At 36.6% G+C, this 21015-nt stretch overlaps 1 protein-coding gene across 3 annotated transcripts in view; it reads left to right on the forward strand.

Annotated features, from left to right (window-relative positions):
- PCDH11X (protocadherin 11 X-linked) overlaps positions 1-21015 on the forward strand; it is an 821697-nt gene that overhangs the window by 427979 nt on the left and 372703 nt on the right. For all 3 annotated transcript variants that reach the window (XM_057495790.1, XM_057495792.1, XM_057495791.1), the window contains one exon: positions 2801-2878. In XM_057495790.1, coding sequence (XP_057351773.1) covers positions 2801-2878 — 78 coding nt within the window. The remainder of the gene's footprint in view (positions 1-2800; positions 2879-21015) is intronic.

Below are 21015 nucleotides of genomic sequence, written 5' to 3' on the forward strand. Positions count from 1 at the left end.
AAGCTCCGATTGGGTGAAATAGGATCCAGGTCCCGATTGGCTGAGGTAGGATCCGGGTCCCAATTGGCTGAAATAGAATCTGGGAGCTTGTCCTTTTACATGTTTTTGTGCACATTTTTGATTGATAGGAAAAATAATGATTCAAGTTTAAGAGTTTTCATTTTATAGTGTTAGAAGAGTGTAACTCCAGGGTGGGAGGGAGAATATTTTCCCAGCCCAGGGCAAAATACCTTTGAAACCAAAATCAGTCAAAGGGAGAAATAGAGTGGGAGAAACCCATTAATTGCTTGCAAGCTGTTGTCCAGTTCTATTCATCCGTGTCTCTCACGACCTGGCTGCAGAAAAAGGGACCCCACCCTACCTCTATGGTCCATATATGCCATCCCTCCCACCTTGTAATCAACTATTGATATGCAGATGTACTACTTCTCTCCACCCCTTGGAAACACCTATTGATATGGAGATGCACTAAGGCCAGGTGAGAGATTCTGGAAATGTTGCAATTTTACCCACAAAGAGGAAAAATAACTTTCCCTCTGCCCTTCTAGGTTCTTGGCTGAAACCCTCCTTTAGTAAAAGACAGATTAATAGGAGAAAGATAAACAGAAATTTAATAACATGTATAACTCCCATATGCATAAGAGATACCCAGGAAAACTGAGCAACTCTCCAAAATGTCCCAAGCCACCACCTTAAAAGAGTATCTCCAGCTAAAGACAGAAGATATTGTGGGGTGGGGGAGCCAGTTATGGGAGGTTACCAGGAAGAGCATAGTAAGCAAGGGTAAAGTTATTATGTAGATTTAGGTCACTGCCTTCTCTACTGATGAAGAGTTTCTAGAGATTTGGTCATCCTTCTCTTCCTGGCACAAAGAGAAAGAGACCTTTACAAATGGAGATTTCCCTTATCAATCTAAATGTCTCCTATAAAAGCATAACTTCCACTCAGTTTTCAGAGCTTTTCTTGTCTGCTGTTTCTTAAAAATAATAAGTCTGAAGTAATCCTTATGCCAAAGAGATATATTTTTGGTTGGCACATTCTGTTCCCCTTGAATGACCTGTCAAGTAATAATGGCATCACTGCAATTTGTAGTACACTAAACAGCAGTGTTAAGTCCTGAGAGTATAACATGAGACCTATAATTCAACTTTGCTACTATAGAACGAAACTTCTCACAGTCACCAAGTTGGGTTTTCACAGCTTCCTTGAAAAAGCTCTCCCTTTCATGTTGGGGGAGAGGTATTGTGTATTTCCCTTGGTTCTTGTCCCCGCCCTGACAAAGAATTGAAGGGCAGAGACACAGTAGTGAAGCAGAGTAAAAGTTTTATTTAAAGTTATTCAGAGAGAAAGTGCAGGCGACCTCAGAGAGAGAGGAGTGCCCTGAAAGGTTGAAAAGAGAGAGTTTAAAGTTAAAAGGTTACACACTTACAAAGTGTGGGGACCTCAGAGAGAGGAGTGCACTGAAAGGTTGGGGGTTCCCCCTTTTAAGGATTTTTCAGGAATGTGACAAAGGGCTAGAGGTGTGGACTTGCTAAGTGGTCTCAAGTATCTTTGATGATACATTAAGTTTCTTATCAGTCCTCTAGGTAATTTTGCAAAATTAGCCTAACACAAGAAATTTACTACTGCTTTCGTTCCCTCCAGAATAGCAGCTTCCTGGTTTGGGAGCATTATCAGTGAAGACTGTCTGCCCTTCCTCCAAGGTGGGCAGAGTTATTTGTTGCTTGCCAAAGAGTATGTTAAGAATCTTTCTTCTTAACTTCTTGGGTGTTTTCAAAATGCAATTTTGGCTTTAAGGTGGGATTTCCCTGTCTTTATTATGCTGTTTATCGGTGGGCCTTTTAGCAGGCTAGAGTAAATCTTACAATGATCTAACTGACACAATGAGGACATGGGCTGTACTCAGATACTTTTCCTCATCTGGGGAATATTGAAACATTCAAGGCCAAGTTCCTCCTGACCTTTTGAGCTTTAACTGATTAACTCATTAACTCTGAGTCTTTTCTGGCTTTCTAGTTTTAACTGGTTAACTGAGTCCTTTCAAAGGGGCCTTACTGACCTTGTTCTCTTTCCACCCAGCTCATATCTATTTTCTTGCCTAAAATTTCATAGATCAAATGAGAACTTTTTACCAAATCCTTCACCCCATATACTAAAATTCACATATACAGAAAATAGTATACATTCAGTATTTTAAAAACAGAAGAACATATTCTTTGTCCTGAGGAAAATTAAATGGATACAGACATCATCTTTTCAAAACCTTGGTAATTATTCTGAGTTAGTGGGTTAGTATCTGTGTATTGGTTCATAAATTTTTGGCATTTATAACATCTATTAAATATCTTTGTATGATAGCAAATTTGTTGTGTGGTGGCACACACAAGATAGATTTTAATTCCAGATAATGATAAATTCACAAATCCAAGCTGTTGAAGCCATTGAGTTGTAAAAGCATTGAACTGAAAGTATTTCTAGCTAAAATTTCAACTATTTAAATATTTTAAATTGTCCTCCACAATTCCATTCATATGTTTAATGGAACTCAAATATAACACTGGAATGAATGTAAGCTCCATGAAAAAAGGAATTTCTTCTCTTATTTTTTTTTTTCTCTTTTTTATTCCCAGTACCTAGAACTCTGCCTGTCATATTGTAAGTCCTCAACAACTACCATGTCTAGAAAGAGATATTTACATGGGCATTATTTTATTGACCTGTGTTCAATGCATGTGTGCAATTCACTGTTTTTCACTTTTAACAAACTACATAAAAGAAATTTTTTTTTTCCTTTGTAAAGCCAATGAAGGATGTTGTACAATCTCACACTCCCATGAAAGAGTCAACTGTGGAGATCTGGACTCATCCCCAATCACAGGTATGAAAAGAAACACTTGTTATTTCTTCTCTTTTCCCTTTAATTTATTTTTATGAGTTTATAAGGAATATTCTTAAGTTGTGTTTCTCTTTCTGTGTTCCATGAAGTTTCTATAGGTGTTTTTGGGTCAGATTTTGTATGAAAATCTGACATTAAATATATATTTATTCCTAGTGTGGTTGGTAACAATAATGGAATTTGTTTATCTGTTGAATCAGGTATAAACATTCCTCAAAAGTGTCTTTGAAATGATTGTCTATTCCACTGATGCTTAAGTCCAGTTCAGAGATCATGGATTGAAAAAAAATGAGAACTGCTGCTTTATAATATGACTTAAATATAAGGTTTAGCTTATTAAAGGGCAAGCTGCTTTTATGCTACTTAAGCAAATTTTAGGAAAACCTCACTAAAATCATGGGGAAACCAATTTTAATTTTGAAAAATGCCAAATTATAATGTATTTTTAAAGAATCCACTTTTACTCATTTCACCAGAACAGATCAAAATGTGACTCATAAATTCAATCAAATTTGTGTTCTTAGTGGAGGCACTAAGGGCACTTTAAAAATGGAGTGGAGAGGTCAATGTCTAAGCATTTATGTTATATGTTAGTCTGTGATTGGTTAACTTACTACTGTTAATAAACATCCTGAATCTGAGCATCGCTAAATTAATAACCATAAATTGTCTTCTATCCTCTTATTTTCAAATGCCTATTTTTAACAGGGATACAAATTTAAAAAATGTGCATACATAAATGCATATCTCCAGTTTTAGAAAAACCACCCAACTGAAGTGAAAAGAAAATCACATTTGCTTATTATTTATTTTTTCATGTGTGCATCTGAAATTCATGAAAATCATGTATTCTGTCATAATATTCTATAATATTTTACAATAATAATTTATGCTCTTTACAAAGAGTTACAGAATTAATATGTGCACTGTAGGAAGAAATGGTGAATTAAATAAAGGTACATTGCAATCCAGGAACAGTTTACATTGTTAGAAGTTTCAAGTTACTCAAGTCTGAATCAGTGAAGTTTTGCCAAATTTCAAACTGACTTTCAAATCGTGCACCTCTGAGTCAGTCTAAAGAAAATTGGTCAGGTTGTGGAATACAAGGTGATATAATCTGCATTTTTATCCTTGATTAAGGAGCTTTTTCAATCTTCAGAATAGCAGTTTTGGGGAAAAGTATACAACTTAGAAATATGCATTTTAAGATCCAAAAATTTGAATGACTAATGTAACATCAAGAATGACTGGGATAAATGGAAGCTGGATGGAATTAGACATTGTTGCATAACACTCTTCCTCTAAGAGTAAAAAGATGCTCTATCAGCAATAGTTTTTATCTAGCCAATCACTTCTGATTTTATTCTACTAAATGGAATGCAATACAGTTAATTCTACTAATTTTTTTCCAACTAATGGTTTTTTCATTTGTTTACAAACTTAAAATCTTGTTAGAGACATAATCGCTTCTTACATAGTGGGTGTTTTTTGCTTAAGACTCTTTTATTAGGTAAGACTTGTTAGCCTCTGATAGCTTTGATTGTCTTTAGAACCTGAGATTTCAAATGCAATTTAAGATGTATCAGAGAGTGGATTGTACTGTATAGTATTACTATGCTAATGATACAGATAGGGACTTTACAAATTTGTTAGTGACAAACACTGTGCTTGCCTTTGAAAAGATGAAAAATATATTTGCTTTATGGCTCCGTATGAAATATCTCATATTTAGAAAGATATTCAATATTCATTTGTGGGATTTAAAAAGCAACAACATGAAAATAGAAACTACTGAAACTAGAGTTCAACCTGGAAATTAAGTTACTTCTATTCCTCCACTGAAGTCATTGAACTCTTTGATAATGCCCCTTTCAATGATTCAGAAGCCAATTAATTAAAAGTCATGATACAGATAATGACTTTGAGGATTTATTTTTTTTAAACTGGTAAGTGATAAAATGGTTTCCCATAAAACGGAATGGTTCTTAGCTGTAAAAGCCAACTATTAAGCTAATTAAAGTAACTTGTGAACCATGAAATCGTAGTTCAATTTATCCTTTAAGTAAAGGAATTCAAAATGAAAGTCCATTTCCTTATAAGAAATATCCTTATGAGTCCATTTCCTTTAGCACGTTTGTTAGAGTATTTAGGTACATAATTGGGGTACATATTCTGAAGTTCCAAGTTAGATGTTTTTTAAATAACATTCTTTTAAAATAACATTGGAAAGTAAGTCAAGTCACCCAACGCACCTTTTCAATGGGCAGAGGCCAGCAGGATTACAAACATTCACTGTAGGTAACATCCTAGCATCTGTGTATAACTTAGGGATAATAGAGAGCTACTCAAAAATGGCCACTGACCTGCTCTGCACATGTTGTATACATATGCCAGTTGGAGTAGAATCCTTATTTTTTTGTAATGCAGCATTTATAATTACTTTTCCCCTTGCATATAAATTCTCCTCGCCATCTTCCTTGCCCTGATTCGTAGTAATTACAATGCTTAGTGAACTAAGTAAGTCAAATCTAAATAATATCCTGTGAAAAAAATTGAAACAAAATAGAACTAGTATATTTCGGGGAATCTTGTCATGGTTTTATATGGTTCTCAATAGCAATGCCTTTCTTGTGAAAAAATTCTACATGGATGACAGTCTCATTCTCTATATAGGCATTAACTTGGCTACCACTGTACTTCCTTAGATATATTGTGATCATGACATATTCATTGAGAAATAAGTAGATCAGAACAATAATGTTAGGCAGCTACTGTAAAATATGTGGGGGTAAGGAATGGATCTCCTGCTTGACGTTAATTCCCAAAATGTTAACACCCATGGCCAGTGGCTTATATGTCTCTCACAAAGAACGTAATAGACCTTTGGCACAGAAAGTAAATAAAACAGTGCAAACACTGTGAATAATGCCAGAGAAAGTAGAACAGATTTTTTTTGTTGTGGAAAGATGATGGAAGTCATATGTGGCAATGGAATTTATTTCTTTTATTTAAGAAAACTTATATAAACTTCCTACATACTAGGTAGTCTCCCCTGCAATTGAAATATTAACTTATTTAATTCCCCTCACAAACGTATGGCTGGTAGTAAGCCTATTCATTAATGCTATTTGATAGATGAAGAAGTTGGGGCCCAGAGAGACACTGGCAAGTGTCAAAGGCAGGTGGCAAACTCTCTGTGTTTGGCTCCAGAGCTCTTTTCCTTAACAACTATAGGAGAATTTCTCACAGCAGATGAATAACAATATGGCAGGTGGCCCCTGGGATAAGAAACATTTTAAAAGGACTTTCTTTCTGGTGTTGAACTATACAGTTTCTATTCAGATAGAACTCCTGCACATGTTTGCACATGATAAAATAAGATGACCTCTTATGATACTGGAGTGAAAATAAAAGAACAGTAAGACATGTGGACCGTAATGAACAGGAGGTGTTGAACTAATCAGCAGAAAAATACAGTTCTTAGAAATATTAATCCACTCTGATAATCCTTAATGAAAATCTGCAAGATGAGAAAGGCTAATAAACAATGAGAGAATTAGAGAATTCCCTGTTTTAAAGAATTACCTGTAATTTTGGAATAGTGGTAACAGGATCACTAATTTAATATGTGAACAGTAAATTCATTTGATGAAGGAACTGCCACACTAATATTCTATTTTAGCACAGCATAGTTAAGGAAGCCATGGGGATTTGGGTAATCAGTTCTCATGAAGTAGAATAAGTTCTTCTAATTCTTTCATATTCTAAATGACTTACAGTAACTGACAAAGTCACACAAGTTTGAGTTTTTGTTTTATTTTGCTTGTAAATAAAACAATCCTAAAGGCAAGTTTAAATACTCGGGTTAAGGCAGTATTAGTGTCTTTGCTTCTCTTGCAAGGAAAAAAAAGTAGATACTTCAAGAAAACTGCCTTCCTAGACTACACATTATTGAATTTGAATCATCAAATGTTAGACTACACTTAAGCAGCACTTTGTATTGATTTCACTGTGTGTCTACTTGGTAGGGCAACTTGTAATATTTCTTCATTAGGAGCAAAAGGATCTTGAAAAAAAAACTCAATGGGGTCACAAAACCACACAGCCATTTCCAAGATGCACATACCATTAATTTCTTTTAGTTGCCAGCCTCAGTTTCACATCAGATGACACTTTTGATGGTGCTTTTAAGATACACACTTATTTAAAAAAAAAAAATTTTTGAACCACACACTTCATAATTCTTCAAAGCCCAAACCACTTATCTTTTGACTGGAAATTCAGGTTATGTGTTTTGTTGTTGTTATGATTTCTCTCTGGTGTATGTTATATTATGCCAAGTTTAGATGTGACTCTTTACCTAACAGGAAGACTAAGTAAAAAAAACAAACAAAAAAGAGCACATGCCCTGATGTGACTTTATGTGGAACTGTAGAGTTTTGTTGTTAGATATATGGAAAATACTTGATATTCTTCTCTGACCAGAGTCGTAAGATTTAGCTGTTGCCTTTGACCATCAGTGGTATGAGTACTTTACTTTTAATCTTTAATAAGTTTTGTTTTTAAGTGACTACTCAGGCATCATGCTAGGTGCTCTGAAGTAATTGTTTCATTTTCTTCAGTCCTCATAGTTTTGTTGAGGCATAGCTATATTCTCTTTTCTGAGTTGAGGAAACTGAGGCTCAGAGAGGTTAAATAATGACATGTCTAAGGTTGCACAGCTTGTAAGTGTTAAAGAGGGGGATTCAAATTTAAATCTGATTCCAAAGTCCATGATCTTTCCCCAACCGTACACTGCCTTCCATTCTTCCTGTATTCATAAAGAATGGCTCTTCAGTGAACATGCACCCAAAGTGCAACCTGCCATCCAACTGATTAAGGACTATGACTCATCAGCCAACATAGGGGTTCTCTGGCAATGCCTATCACCCAAGCAAAACAAGCTGTGCATGGAATCACAGATGAAATCCTTTCCATGACGCTGAAATCAAAGTGCTAAAAGCTCATCACTTGGTTTATCATGTGGGCTCACAAGTAAAATGTGTTGGTAATTAAATGCATGCTACATGAGAGAGGAATAAACAACAGGAATAGGTGAGGCTACAGCTGGTGCCACCACTCAGGGTAAAGGCATGATCCTCAAGGCACAGTTGCCAGCAGAGCATGTTAGAATGCCCAAGGAGGGAAATGATAAATTTGGACTTTCAGGAACCAAAGGTCTGGAACTGGTGGGAGGGATTCTGTAGAAAAGATGTTTAAGCAGTGCTGATACTTATGATCCAGCAACTATATTGTTGGGTGTTCTCCTTTCAGTGTAAAACTCCAGCCAATGGGTCTTCCATTAGCCGTATGTGAAGTGCTGGGGCAGTGATAAAGTCTTTGAATTTCCCACATATGTCACATGGCAATGTCTATGTCATTCTCATAAAATTACTATGAGGGTTAGCACAATAGATTCTAAAGCAAGAACATATTAAATATTCAGAAAGCAGATATCCAATCCTTTTTTTTTTCTTCAATTCCACCTAAAAATTGGAAGGTGAAACAAGAAGCAGGGAAAATTTCCAGGCATATGAGCTGAGCAAGTAAAACCAGCATAAACAAACATGGACATTCAGGAGTCCAGGGCCTACTCTAGCACATTAACTTTTGCATTTTGGTAGTGAGATGATGGGCATCTCAGTGTACTCCCAGATATGGTACAGATCAGTTCAGGCCCAAGGGCAGAGATGGCTTCGACCTCTCTTGCACTCCAGTGGCCTGACAGCCTTCAGATGTTATCTATGGAGGAAAACTAGGTAAATGCCACAGACATCATGCATCCTTGCCTTTTGGTTGATTTTGGTAGGAGATTTCTTGAAGGAATAAAATTCCTATTGACTCAAGTTTATATATCAGTTTTCTAGATGAGCATGAAATTGTATGCTAGCAATACCTCATTTTGCCTAGTCTAAAACTAGTATGAGCAAATTAAAGTAAGGACATTCTCTTGGAGGAAACACTGCTGAGTTTGCTTAGATCCATAGCAGAAAATACACAAGGTCTCTAGTAATTTTGATATACCTGCTGGCATCAGCCAGAGCTCACTTAAAATTTGATAAAAATAAGACTAAACCTTATCAAACCCTTATCTATAAGTCCATTCTATGACCTAATGATTAGACCAATTGTTGATTCACAGCATAATTATGGTACAAATCATTATCCTTGTTTTATATGTATACGCTTTTTTTTTAACGGCATATACAATGGCAAGAAGGTTCTTAGTGACATGGGGAAGTATTTCACCTCATGATTCTGGCAAATAACAAACAATCTGTATAGCAAATCTATCATTCTGGGACTTGTTCGTTTAGAACACATTCTGTCTCACATGCAACAATGTCAAACTGCTCCATTTAATGTTAGTTCTCAAATGTCAGAAATGCAATGCTAGAACAATTTAGCCAGTTGCATGCCTCTGAGACGTAAAAGTTTTTCCTTTTTTGTTTTGTTTTGTTTTCTGTTTTCTTTGACTTTGTAGCAGATAGTCTTTCTCCCCTACTGCTGTTTCCTGCTGATAATTCCTATTAGCATATATTGTAGAACATTCAGATCCTCTGCAGTTGTTAGCCCTTCTGTATGATGTAGAGCTCTTTTTTTGTTAACTAAAGTTATTGAAAAAAGAGCAGGGCAACTGAAAGCTTTCTTCTCATATTGAAACTCCCACCAGGTTTCTACAAAGATCTTCCCTCAGGTTTGACTTATCTTAGAATGAATTTGCAAGAGTGACTTTCCAAATATATTTCATCTGCATTCTCTTTATGGTAGCATTGTAAAAACATATCACCTGGACTAGTATAACTCCATCTCCTCTCCTGTCTCCTAGATTTCTCCTTTCAGTCCATTGTCAAATAGCTATCATATTTTCATCCTAAATTCTAGCACTTATTATTGATGGTCCAAATTTCAAAAATCTTCAGATGTCTCCCATTACTTTTTGAAAGAAGTTTAGTTACCTTCATGCCTCTCCATGTTTCGGCCTACACTTTCTGCTCTTTTTACACTTTTCTTTCCTGCTGATTGTATACTTTCATTCCAATCAAAATAGACTATGCTCTTCCTTCAATTTCCTCATCCTTTCTTACCTATTTATTTGTACATCTTTAACCCTTTCCAAACAATGCTCCTCCCTTACCTCCACTCTGCTTAACCATGGGCATAGCACTCATCTTTTAAGGTACCATATAAAATACTTTTCAATCTACCCAACTGGCTATTACTCCCCATTCTCTGAACTCCCATACCACTGAGTCTGTACCTCTCAAACCGTTTATCACACACAGGCATTCATTTCACATATTTGTGTCCATGTCTTATTCTCCCATTCCAGTGTTGGTTCTTTGAGGTCAGGCATGGTTTCAACTCATAACTCCACACCTAGTATAGTGTCTTACATTCACTAAGTGTTTTTCAGTGCTAGGCACAACTTTCCTCAATCACTGAAGCCCTGATATTCACCTATGCTTTTCTTAAAGAGCTAACATATCATGTTGGATAAGAGCTTGCACTTTGGAGTTGGATAAATCTGGATTTAAATGCCAGGACTTCCATTGATAAGCTATGTAATCTTTGCCAAATTATTTAATAGCTCTGACTTTTATTTTCATCACTTGTCATGACAATAATAATACATCTCTTTCATCAGAAATTGATGTGGATTATATACACAACCTATGTAAAATACTTAGTGCAATGTCTGGCACATAGTAAATATCCAACAAATGTTTATTACATTATATATCAATTTATGCATATATATGTATGTGTGTGTGTGTGTGTGTGTATGTGTGTGTGTGTGTGTGTGTGTGTATGCTGTTTCACTTCTTGAACTCCAGGCCACAAATCAGTGTTTAAGAATTTAATGCAGTTTTATTCATTTCTTTATCCATTCTTTCTCAGAAAAAGTCTCTGCTGCCCTCTCTTTAAACCTCTGTCATTCACAGAGAGTTTTCCATTTTTATTTTAAAGTCTCTAAAGAGGAAGATTATGTAGCCTTAAAAATAACTAATTCATTAAACTCTGACCTACTTTGGTGAGGGGTCAAATGGTAGGATTTAATAGAACAAAAGACCCAAGAAGCAAAGCTGACCGTTTTATTTTCCATCTGTCATCACTGCTGCTCTTCAGAATTCTGTCAATGCTCTTGATACGTGAGGCTAAATCTGAAACATGATCAAAAACTGTGCTGCTTGGAGCCCTCAATAATTGACATACTAATTAAAGATACATTTAAAAAATCAACTATAACTAATTTGCCCAAGACTATCAAGTGATCTCTTAGAATACTCTATAAAAGAATTTTGAGGGTTGGCTATTTCTGAAGTATCTGTTAATATGTGAGCTACTTTTATGTTTTGTGTATTTACAAAAATGGGAAACTGCTTGCTATGCACAGTTATTAAAGGTACAGAGAGAGGAGGTTTAGTGATCTGGCTTGCCTCTGTAATGCACCATGAGAGATAACTCTAAGGACCTCTTGGGCAATTTTCCTGTCTTTTCATCTTTGTTGAAATGTAACTGACCTAAAACATTGTATAAGTTTAAGGTGTCCTTTGTGTGTAGACAAAATTGGTTACAGTAATGGAGTATCTCAAGTATTCTGATGCAGGGAATGAGAACAGCAGTACCCCTGCCTTTCAGCCCTCAGCTTCCTCCCCACACTGACCACAGGACATCCTGAAGAAGCATCTGATTAAGGTATGTTGAGGCTTAAGGCAAGATGACTATTCAGTCACACATCTGTGATGACTTCTTTGAGGCTGTGATTCTTATTTAGGCTTATGCTTCTTGAAGGCAACACCGGAGTCACTTAACCAGCATAGCCTGTCGTCTTGATACTTAAGGACACGGTAAGAGAGAATGTTCATGTGCACAGGAGAAGGATGATTAAAAATATTGCACACTTTTTTGATCCTTGAAAGTGTCTAACACATGCACTTTTACAAAATAATTGAATGAACAAGAACTGCAGCAACCCTTTGAAAGTCATACTTAATCACAGAACTGTAAGATAAATTCTAGCCGGAATAAGCAGGCAAAGAGAGGCAACAAAGGGCCAGGTAATTTATTTGAATACCCCCAGGTGAGGTTCTGTGGCCTTCTTGTCACAGGCCAGAGAAGTCACACCTGGTTAGGGAGGTGGGGTGCTTATAAGGGATTAGGAGGGGGAGGACTGGGCAAGCTATCCTAGGGAGTGTTGAGAGGTATGATTGGCTAAAGGTGACATAATAGTCAACTAGAAACTTTTTTCCTTCCAAGAGGGAGGAGGTTGACATCCAGGTCTTAGTTGGCATATCAGGATGGAATTCAGGGAGAGCTGTCCCCTTTCCATATACGGCACGGACTTTGGGGTCTGGTCTGTTCTCCCCCTATGGCATCTCTCTGTTCTGTTTGCATGCCCTTGTTTTTCCTTTCTCCAGCCTAACAAGAACATGTACCCTAGGCATCATTTACCTCAGCTCTGTCTAAAACGGTTATGTCTTGGCAAACGGGGTGTATTTTGAAGATTGTGTGGGTGCTTTCCACCAACATAATTGCCCTCCTTCTTCTTCCACCCTTACCTCCGAGTGCTTGGCATTGTTGTTAAGTGGCACACAACTGTATTGGGCTTTTGTTGATATTTTTTTCTATTACCACAGCTTTTAACAGCTCTGTTGTTAGTTTGAAAGGGAATTTTACAACATGTCAAAAGCAAATTTTTTCTTTTAATATTCTAATAAAAAACATCTTTCTGAGTTAGCTCTTCTGAGGCAATATAATTTACACCTGCACAAAATGCATTTTGCTCTAAATGAAGGTAAATAAATTATTTGCACCATATGTCCCACTGTCTGTGCTTGTTCTAATATTTTCCAGAGTAAGCTGTTTGTACTATTTCTTTCTGGCTTTATTGTCACTTAACACAATAATTCAAAAAAAGCATTTATTGAGTGTTTAGTTTGTGCTAAGTCCTGAGGCAAATATTGGAAATATAATCATAGAAAAGAAAAAAGAAAAAAATGCAAGCCCTGTCTTCTAGTAACTCACAATCCAGTAAGAAAAACATGTGCCCACCACCAATTATAAAAGTAGATAAAAACAGATAGGTACTAAATGTTTGGGTAAGTAACATACTATGATCATGTGAAAAGAAGTGATTGCATTTGACTGGGAGTGGAAATCAGGAAGGATTTCTGATTCGTGGTGGGATTAAAGCTGGAATTCAGAGATTAGAGTGGTGAAAGTGGGGTTAGGATCAATTATATTATTTATAAACATTTATAAAAAAAATCACAGTGCTTTGTATTCAGCAGACCCTCAATCAGCAGTAATAATTATTATTTCCCAAACTCACACAGGTACTAAGCAGCTAATCTGGAAACCAGACCTCTGATTTTACGTAAAGTTCCTTTCTACAACTTTTTTCTCTCCCTAAAGATAGCATGCCCTGTTTAACAGAGTTAAAAAAATTTTTAATTGAACTGGACCAATTTTAGGTTGAACTGAATGACCTTGAGAACTTCCATTTTGGGAAACAAGTACATGAGAGAAACAGATTAAAGATCAAAATCCATTCTTGATTGTCAGGTGCTGAAAGGTTAGTTCAACCCCAAATTCAGAACTCTAAACTTTGGGAATGGTTACACACACATAGGTGCACACATGCACACAAACCCCTAGTGTCCTTTGCAATATTTTGATTCTGAGCTTTTTGCATGGAAAAACATAAAAAGTTTCAGATATAAAGAAGGCAAAACAGGTAAGCACTCAAGTGGCCCATTTTTGTTTTTTGTTTTTTGATTTTTTAAATTTAATCCTTTGAAGAAATTTTGAAGCAGGCAAGGGAATGCCCCCAGCTAATGTACAATGTGAATATAGTTTAGGAATCATTTTATTTTAATAATGTATAGAAAAAGAATACATTCTGAGCATCAGCAAGTTTGCAAGTGACTGTATATATTATTGTCCTCTCTGTCATGCACATTGACCCACATATAATATCAACTTCCTTCCAAGGCGTGCACTTAGAACTCCTGAATTTGAATTTTACTCCTGGGCTTTTCCTCAGCTTTCCTCTTCTTCTTTTATTTCATTGCCAATCGTAAAACCTGATCCCAGCCTTAGTCCTATGAAACATGCTAGTTTTAACTCCTCTTTCTGGATTTTTTTCCCTGGCGTTGCATAGTATGTCAAGATCTATAAATTTGATGCACATTTCAATAAATTACAGTCATTTGTATTCACCCAAATTTACTTTCTGTTTAGAAATGTAAGATAAATTCCAATAAATTCCAACCAAAATAAGCAGGCAAAGAGAGGCAACAAAGGGCCAGGCAGTTTATTCGAATGCAATCCCCGGGTGATGTTCCATGGTCTGAAACACAGGCTGGGGAAGTCACACCCAGCAGGGCAGGCAGCAAGTTTTTAAAGAAGGTAGGGGGAGGGAGAACAAAGGTGTACAGTGGCACCAGGATTGGCTCATCTAGGGTACATGGGGGTCTCTCATTGGCCTTTAGCCAGGTACTGGAAAGTTACCACTAATCTTTTAGCTTGGGGGAAGGGCTCTAGTTGGGAGGGTTATCTGATCAGGCTCTGGAATGTTTGTTGTCAGACCAGAACCTGTTGGTCTCTTTGCCTCATTTGGTGAGGCCTGAGCTTGTCCATCAGGCTCACCCCTTCCCCTGATGCCTCCAGCCTTACAAGAAATATATCCTCTGAGATAATGTAATAACACTCCTGGTTATGCCTAATAATCATAATGCTTTTGAGTTTCCTGGCATATGTTATTTGTTTTTTTTCATTTTCCACAAATAAACCTGTGTCTTTTTTTCATGGAAATAAAAATCTCCTTGTAGTTGTTTAGTCCATTTTATATCCTCCTGAACATTATTTAAAGGTCACCCACCATATTTTTAAGAAAAAATATCAATTAAACCTAAATAGTAGTACTGTGGTCTGCTAAAATATCAAATCTATAATTCAAATTGTTGAATTTCTGAGTTGCTGTATTCCTTGGGGAGGAAAACTAATGTATAAGTGTTTGGGATTTTAATGACTGAGTCCATGAGAGCTTCAAATTCATTTTATCCTTTCATAGCTGCTATAGTGTAGACATTATTAAACTAGAGGAGCAGCCTGCAGAAAAATTCTACTGAATATTACTACTTAGAAAACAAAACAAGCATATCCATTTAACAATGAACATAGTGACCATTGTTCTGTCAAAAGTAGATGTATATATTTTATCAAAAATACCATGTCCTTGAAAGTGAAGCATATAAATAAGCAGTTATAGCAAGACAGTAAAAGTTATACCATAATAAACTACAACAGAAATTGAAAGAGATACAAAAAGCTATGTTACACCTGCTACTGAAAGATTATCAATTCATTTATCTTCCCGTTTCAGTGTTCTGTTTTTAGGAGAATGAGGCATTACAAACTTGCAACCAAAACATAGTGATCCAGATTTTTATTTTCTGGTGTCTGCTGGTTAGCTGGACACTGAAATTTGTGTTGAAAAATCTAGCCTAGTGTTTTTTGTGACCCTGACATACTCAAACAATAAGTGTATATTGATTAATTGAATGATCTAGTGACCTCAAAGAAATTAATGCTACTTCCCATGTTCTTTAACATACACTTAGGGAATGTTTCAAATCCTGGGAGGGTAGAGAGAATGGATACTTAAGTTTTGGGGGTTAAGGCAATATATAAGAAAATTAAATACTCATTATTTATTTGATATACTGTTACTATCTAGCAGTACTAGTCTTATAATATTACGTGGGCATGTTACAGGCAACATGTTCAATCACCTCTGGTACTCCTTCTTATACCTATCGTTAAATTCTCATATGACTCATGCTGTAGAAGGGGTAAAGAAGCTTGTTAAGTGGTATGCATTAGATTTAAGGTAATTTAGAGATACTACGATTTCATTTGTGCAAACAGAATTTAAATAATATGCACTTAATCTAAAAATCTTGAGATTAAACTGGTTTTTAAAGAAGAGGCCATGAGATATGAATCAACAGAGTACAATGATAGATGAAATAACGAATATATTCAGAAGATAACAGTAACTGGAGAAGTAATTTGTGTCATTCTAATGGGAAGTACTAAGGATAGACTTTCCTCTTCAAGGACCTCTTCTACCTTTATTTTTTGCTGAGATCAAGGTTTTTAACAGATAAAAAGATTAACTTACATTTTACTGCTACAGGCACAGAGCTTCAAGTGACAATACAAAAATAACAGAAGTAGACACAGAATCTAAGAATTCTAACAGGAATTCAAACCTTTTCTATCTAGATCATGTTTGGGAACATGTGTAATCAACACTGCTATTCAGTCCTTTGGCATCTTAAGCAATTTCTAAGAAATCTGAGGATCTTTTTTTCTTTGAGGCTTCAGCAGCCTCGGTACAGTCAGCTAAGCTTGTGTATCCTAAGTAAGCCTCAGATCAAGTAACTTTGAAGGTTATTTGAAGTATGAAACAAGAATTTAGCAGAGAGGACTTCCCTCAGTTTCTTAATGAGAAGGTAATGGTTTAAGTCATATTCAATTGGGAGTTTCAGAGAATGATTTTGAACTGCCAAAAGAAAAACCGGGACTGAAGCGAGGAGACCATGGGGTATCTTTAAGGTCTGCCCATGTAATTCTATTTTCAAATTGAAAGCAAGAATTCTGCGTTTGCTCCCTCTCCAGTGAATTCAGTTCTACTTTGAGGAGGAAGTAAAAGATGCTGAGGGCTTTAAAAACATAGGCTTTGTAAGCAGGCATACTCCCAATTTGAATTCTAGTTTAGTTCTTACTAACTACACAGCAGTGAACAAACTAGTTCATTTCCCTAAGATTCAAGTTTTCTCATCAGTAACATGGAGGTGATAATACCGTACTTGTTGCACAGGGTTGTTGGAAGGATTCAATTCAACAATGCATATAAAGCAATTGGGCCAGTGCTAGGACATACTTGAAGCTCTAAAAGAGCAGTGTTATTATTCCTCAATTTTTTTTTTTTTTTTAACATCTAAAAGGGTCATTAGCTGGGCTGTTTTGTACTATTTATCTTCAGGGACTAGCAATAGCTTTTGTTTGTTTTCACTGAAAAGTTGTGATTAAATCCTTCACTATGTGAGATTTTATCAATCCTTAGAGACATCTAAACCAAAGCAATTAATCAGATTTTCAGGTGTGCATTGTATAAATATTCAAAGGCAACTTCTTTCTTCCAATAAACCTATGCCTTGGCTAAGGAGATAAGCATCACATTAAAAATGACAAATCAGCTTTAATTAAATACTGAATTCTGCTTTCAGATTGCAGGTACTGAAAGAGGTGGAACAGGTGTGTGTTGTAGTAACGAGTAAAGGCGTGTTAGAAAACATGAGATTTGAACTGGGCTTTGAGAGATGAGTACAATTTGGATAGAAGGATAATAAAAGGGAGAATATTCTATTGGGACAAAAATTGGGGGAATTGTCAACAGCATGAGCCAAGTCATAGAAGGGGAAACAAAAATGGCCTTTGTGGGTGTGGGAGTAGCAATCGGATTATAAAGAGAACATGCAGTAGCCACCAGGTCTCCCCTCATTCCACAAAGGTCTCATTTTTTTTCTCGGACAATTCCCCAAGATGACTGAGTAGTGGGACTGCTAGGTACAGAAGAGTTTAAATTTGTTTTCTTCCCTGCTAAGTGATTCTGAAATATAAATACTAACGCCTGGAGAGTTGTTCTTTCAGCTTACTGTGTGTGATTCCATAAGGGAGCCATTAATAATGTCAGAATGCATTAACAGCCTAGAGAGGAGAAAACTCTAGACTCAAAACTTTCATGACAGCACCTGAAATAAATTGTTAGCTAATATCAAAGGAGTGGCAGGGTTGACACGAGTTTTTCCTGGGTGTAATTATATCATAACTTCTCCAATTTCACACTAAGTCATTAGCCATTCAGGCCACTGACATGTCTAAAATAAGATTTCAATATTTATTCTGGATGAATTGAAATCAAAAAAGAACATAAGTTGTAAGTAAGCTTATTTATTTCTGAGAACATGACCTTAATTACTATGCAGCATAGGCCCTGATACAGTGAGTGAGTGAAATCATGTGATTTTGGTTACAATTTCACTTTATTGAAAAAGACTTTTCTGGCTATCCTGAGAAATTACTTCTAAAAAACAAATGCCCTGTTAGATACAGTCATAATACCTTATAAAAAATGCATTGAACCCATTTCCAAGTCTAAAAACCCAGAAATGTTGATCTTTATTGCTTCATCCTAATGTAGTGTGAATTACACTGGGTAATTAGAGCCAATGGAGGGCAATCACAAGAAATTTGGATCATCTTAGAAAATATCCCATCTTTGTATGGAAAAAGTCCTGGTCATATTGTGAAATATATTTATGTTAAAATATTTGAAAACCATTTTTAAGAATAAGGAAGATTGTTTTAAAAGAATATCCAGGGGCAGAAAACAGGAGCTCTTTTCTTTTTCTTATACTTAGAACAACAGATAAAAACATAACCATAAGACAGTTTGAATATGTGTACTTCCAGTTCCCCTGTGTCTTGCCAATGGGTTTCAGCCCTGCACAAGTTCACTATGGATTCAGTGTGACCAAAGAAATAATAGTAGAATGTTCTAGGGGTGAAAGGGTTATACCCAACTTTATTTCCATGGTGGCAGGTAAGTCACTAAAATCCCATTCACTCAGAGCAAGTCTGCATTTAGCAAGCCAGTCTCTGCCTCTGGGCCTCTCGGCCCACACAGCCATCCTCTGGGCCTCTGTACTTGTACAGCCATCTCAGTCTTTGTCCTCGGCTCTGCCACCACTCCAGCCTCCACTCTGCTCTCCCGCAGTCTTGCAGCTATGTCACTGTGTCACCCAGAGCACTGGGCAGGGCTTTTTATATAGAGTCAATAACAACATATTGCCCACATGTGTGTAGTGAGCCAGCCACGCAGGGCCAGGTGAGAATCCTGGCCATAGGAACCTTCACTTTATCCACACCCTGGAACAAAAGTTGTTCTCTTATTCTTCCATTTTTGTTTTGTATATCTCAGTTTTGTCCTCAAGGATTTCTATCTATGTATATGAAGATATATATCTCTTGTGTTGGAATTCAAGCATGTTTATGTGCCCAGAAATCCTCTTGTTTTGGCAAGCATGGACACTGCTAGAGTGACCAATTGAGTTGGCATCCAGGAAACTTGTTCCTTTACTTTTCAGTGCTGAAGAGACAATAGGAAGAAGTTGTTATACACCTTGCAAGAACTGTTGACAAATGTTCTGCTACTGTTCCACAGAAGGAAATATATTGCAAATACTCCAGAGAAGCCATACATTGCAGGGATGTTTGAATTTGATTAGTCATTGCTAATCTTACCACAAGAGAATATGGCTGTGCAGAAAGGCCATGAAGTACATTAGTCACTGTTTCAGGGACTTCTAATTTTCATTCTGCCACAACTACAGAGTATTGTCTAGAGGTACGGAAGGTGGCTCTAATTCTCTTCATTAAGTGTGTCCTAGCAGAGAAGTGCATTTTGTTTTTTCAGCTCGTTTTCCAATATGTGCCCACTTTGAGGAACCAGAAATGAACTAGAGGTAAGCTCTTCTTCATTGTTTACTAACTGAAAAAGAAGCTAGTCGGGAAGAACTTGGTCATTCTTTTTTAATTTTGGTATCATTACTCTACAATTACATGAGGAACATTATGTTTACTAGACTCCCCCCATCACCAAGTCCCGCAAACAAAACCCATTACAGTCACTGTCCATCAGCATAGTAAGATGCTGTAGAATCATTACTTGTCTTCTCTGTGTGGCACAGCCCTCCCTGTGCCCCCCCACATTATACATGCTAATCATAATGTCCCCTTTCTTTTTTTCCCTCCCTCTTATCCCTCCCTTCCCACCCAACCTCCCCAGTCCCTTTCCCTTTGGTAACTGTTAGTCCATTCTTGGGTTCTGTGAATCTCCTGCTTTTTTGTTCCTTCACTTTTGTCTTTGTTCTTATACTCCACATATGAGTGAAATAATTTGGTACTTGTCTTTCTCTGCCTGGCTTATTTCACTAAGCATAATACCTTCTAGCACCATCCATATTGTTGCAATTGGTAGGATCTGTTTTCTTCTTATGGCTGAATAATATTCCATTCTGTATGCATACCACAATTTCTTTATTCATTCATCTACTGATGGACACTTAGGTTGCTTCCATTTCTTGGCTATTGTGAATAGTGCTGCGATAAACATAGGGGTGCATCTGTCTTTTTCAAACTGGGCTGCTGCATTCATCAGGTAAATTCCTAGAAGTGGGAATCCTGGGTCAAATGGTATTTCTATTTTGAGTTTTTTGAGGAACCTCCATACTGCCTTCCACAATGGTTGAACTAATTTACATTCCCACCAGCAGTGTAGGAGGGTTCCTCTTTCTCCACAACCTTGCCAACATTTGTTGTTGTTTGTCTTTTGGATGGTAGCAATCCTTACTGGTATGAGGTGATATCTCATTGTGGTTTTAATTTGTATTTCTCTGATGACTAGTGATGTGGAGCATCTTTTCATGTGTCTGTTGGCCATTTGAATTTCTTCTTTGGAGAACTGTCTGTTTAGCTCCTCTGACCATTTTTTTTTTGGATTATTTGCTTTTTGTTTGTTCAGGTGCATGAGCTCTTTATATTTTGGATGTCAACCCTTTATCGGATCTGTCATCTATGAATATATTCTCCCATACTGTAGCATACCTTTTTGTTCTATTGGTGGTGTCCTTTGCTGTACAGAAGATTTTCAGCTTGATATAGTCCCACTTGTTCATTTTTACTTCATTTTCCCTTGCCCAGGGAGTATGTCCATGAAGAGTTCACTCATTTTTATATCCAAGAGATTTTTGCCTATGTTTTTTCCTAAGAGTTTTATGGTTTCATGACTTACATTCAGGTCTTTGATCCATTTCGAATTTACTTTTGTATATAGGGTTAGACAATGATCCAGTTTCATTCTCTTATATATAGCTGCCCAGTTTTGCCAACACCAGGTGTTGAAGAGGCTGTCATTTCCCCACTGTATGTCCATGGCTCCTTCA

This window comes from Manis pentadactyla, chromosome X (assembly GCF_030020395.1).
Source record: "Manis pentadactyla isolate mManPen7 chromosome X, mManPen7.hap1, whole genome shotgun sequence".
Lineage (NCBI taxonomy): Eukaryota > Metazoa > Chordata > Mammalia > Pholidota > Manidae > Manis > Manis pentadactyla.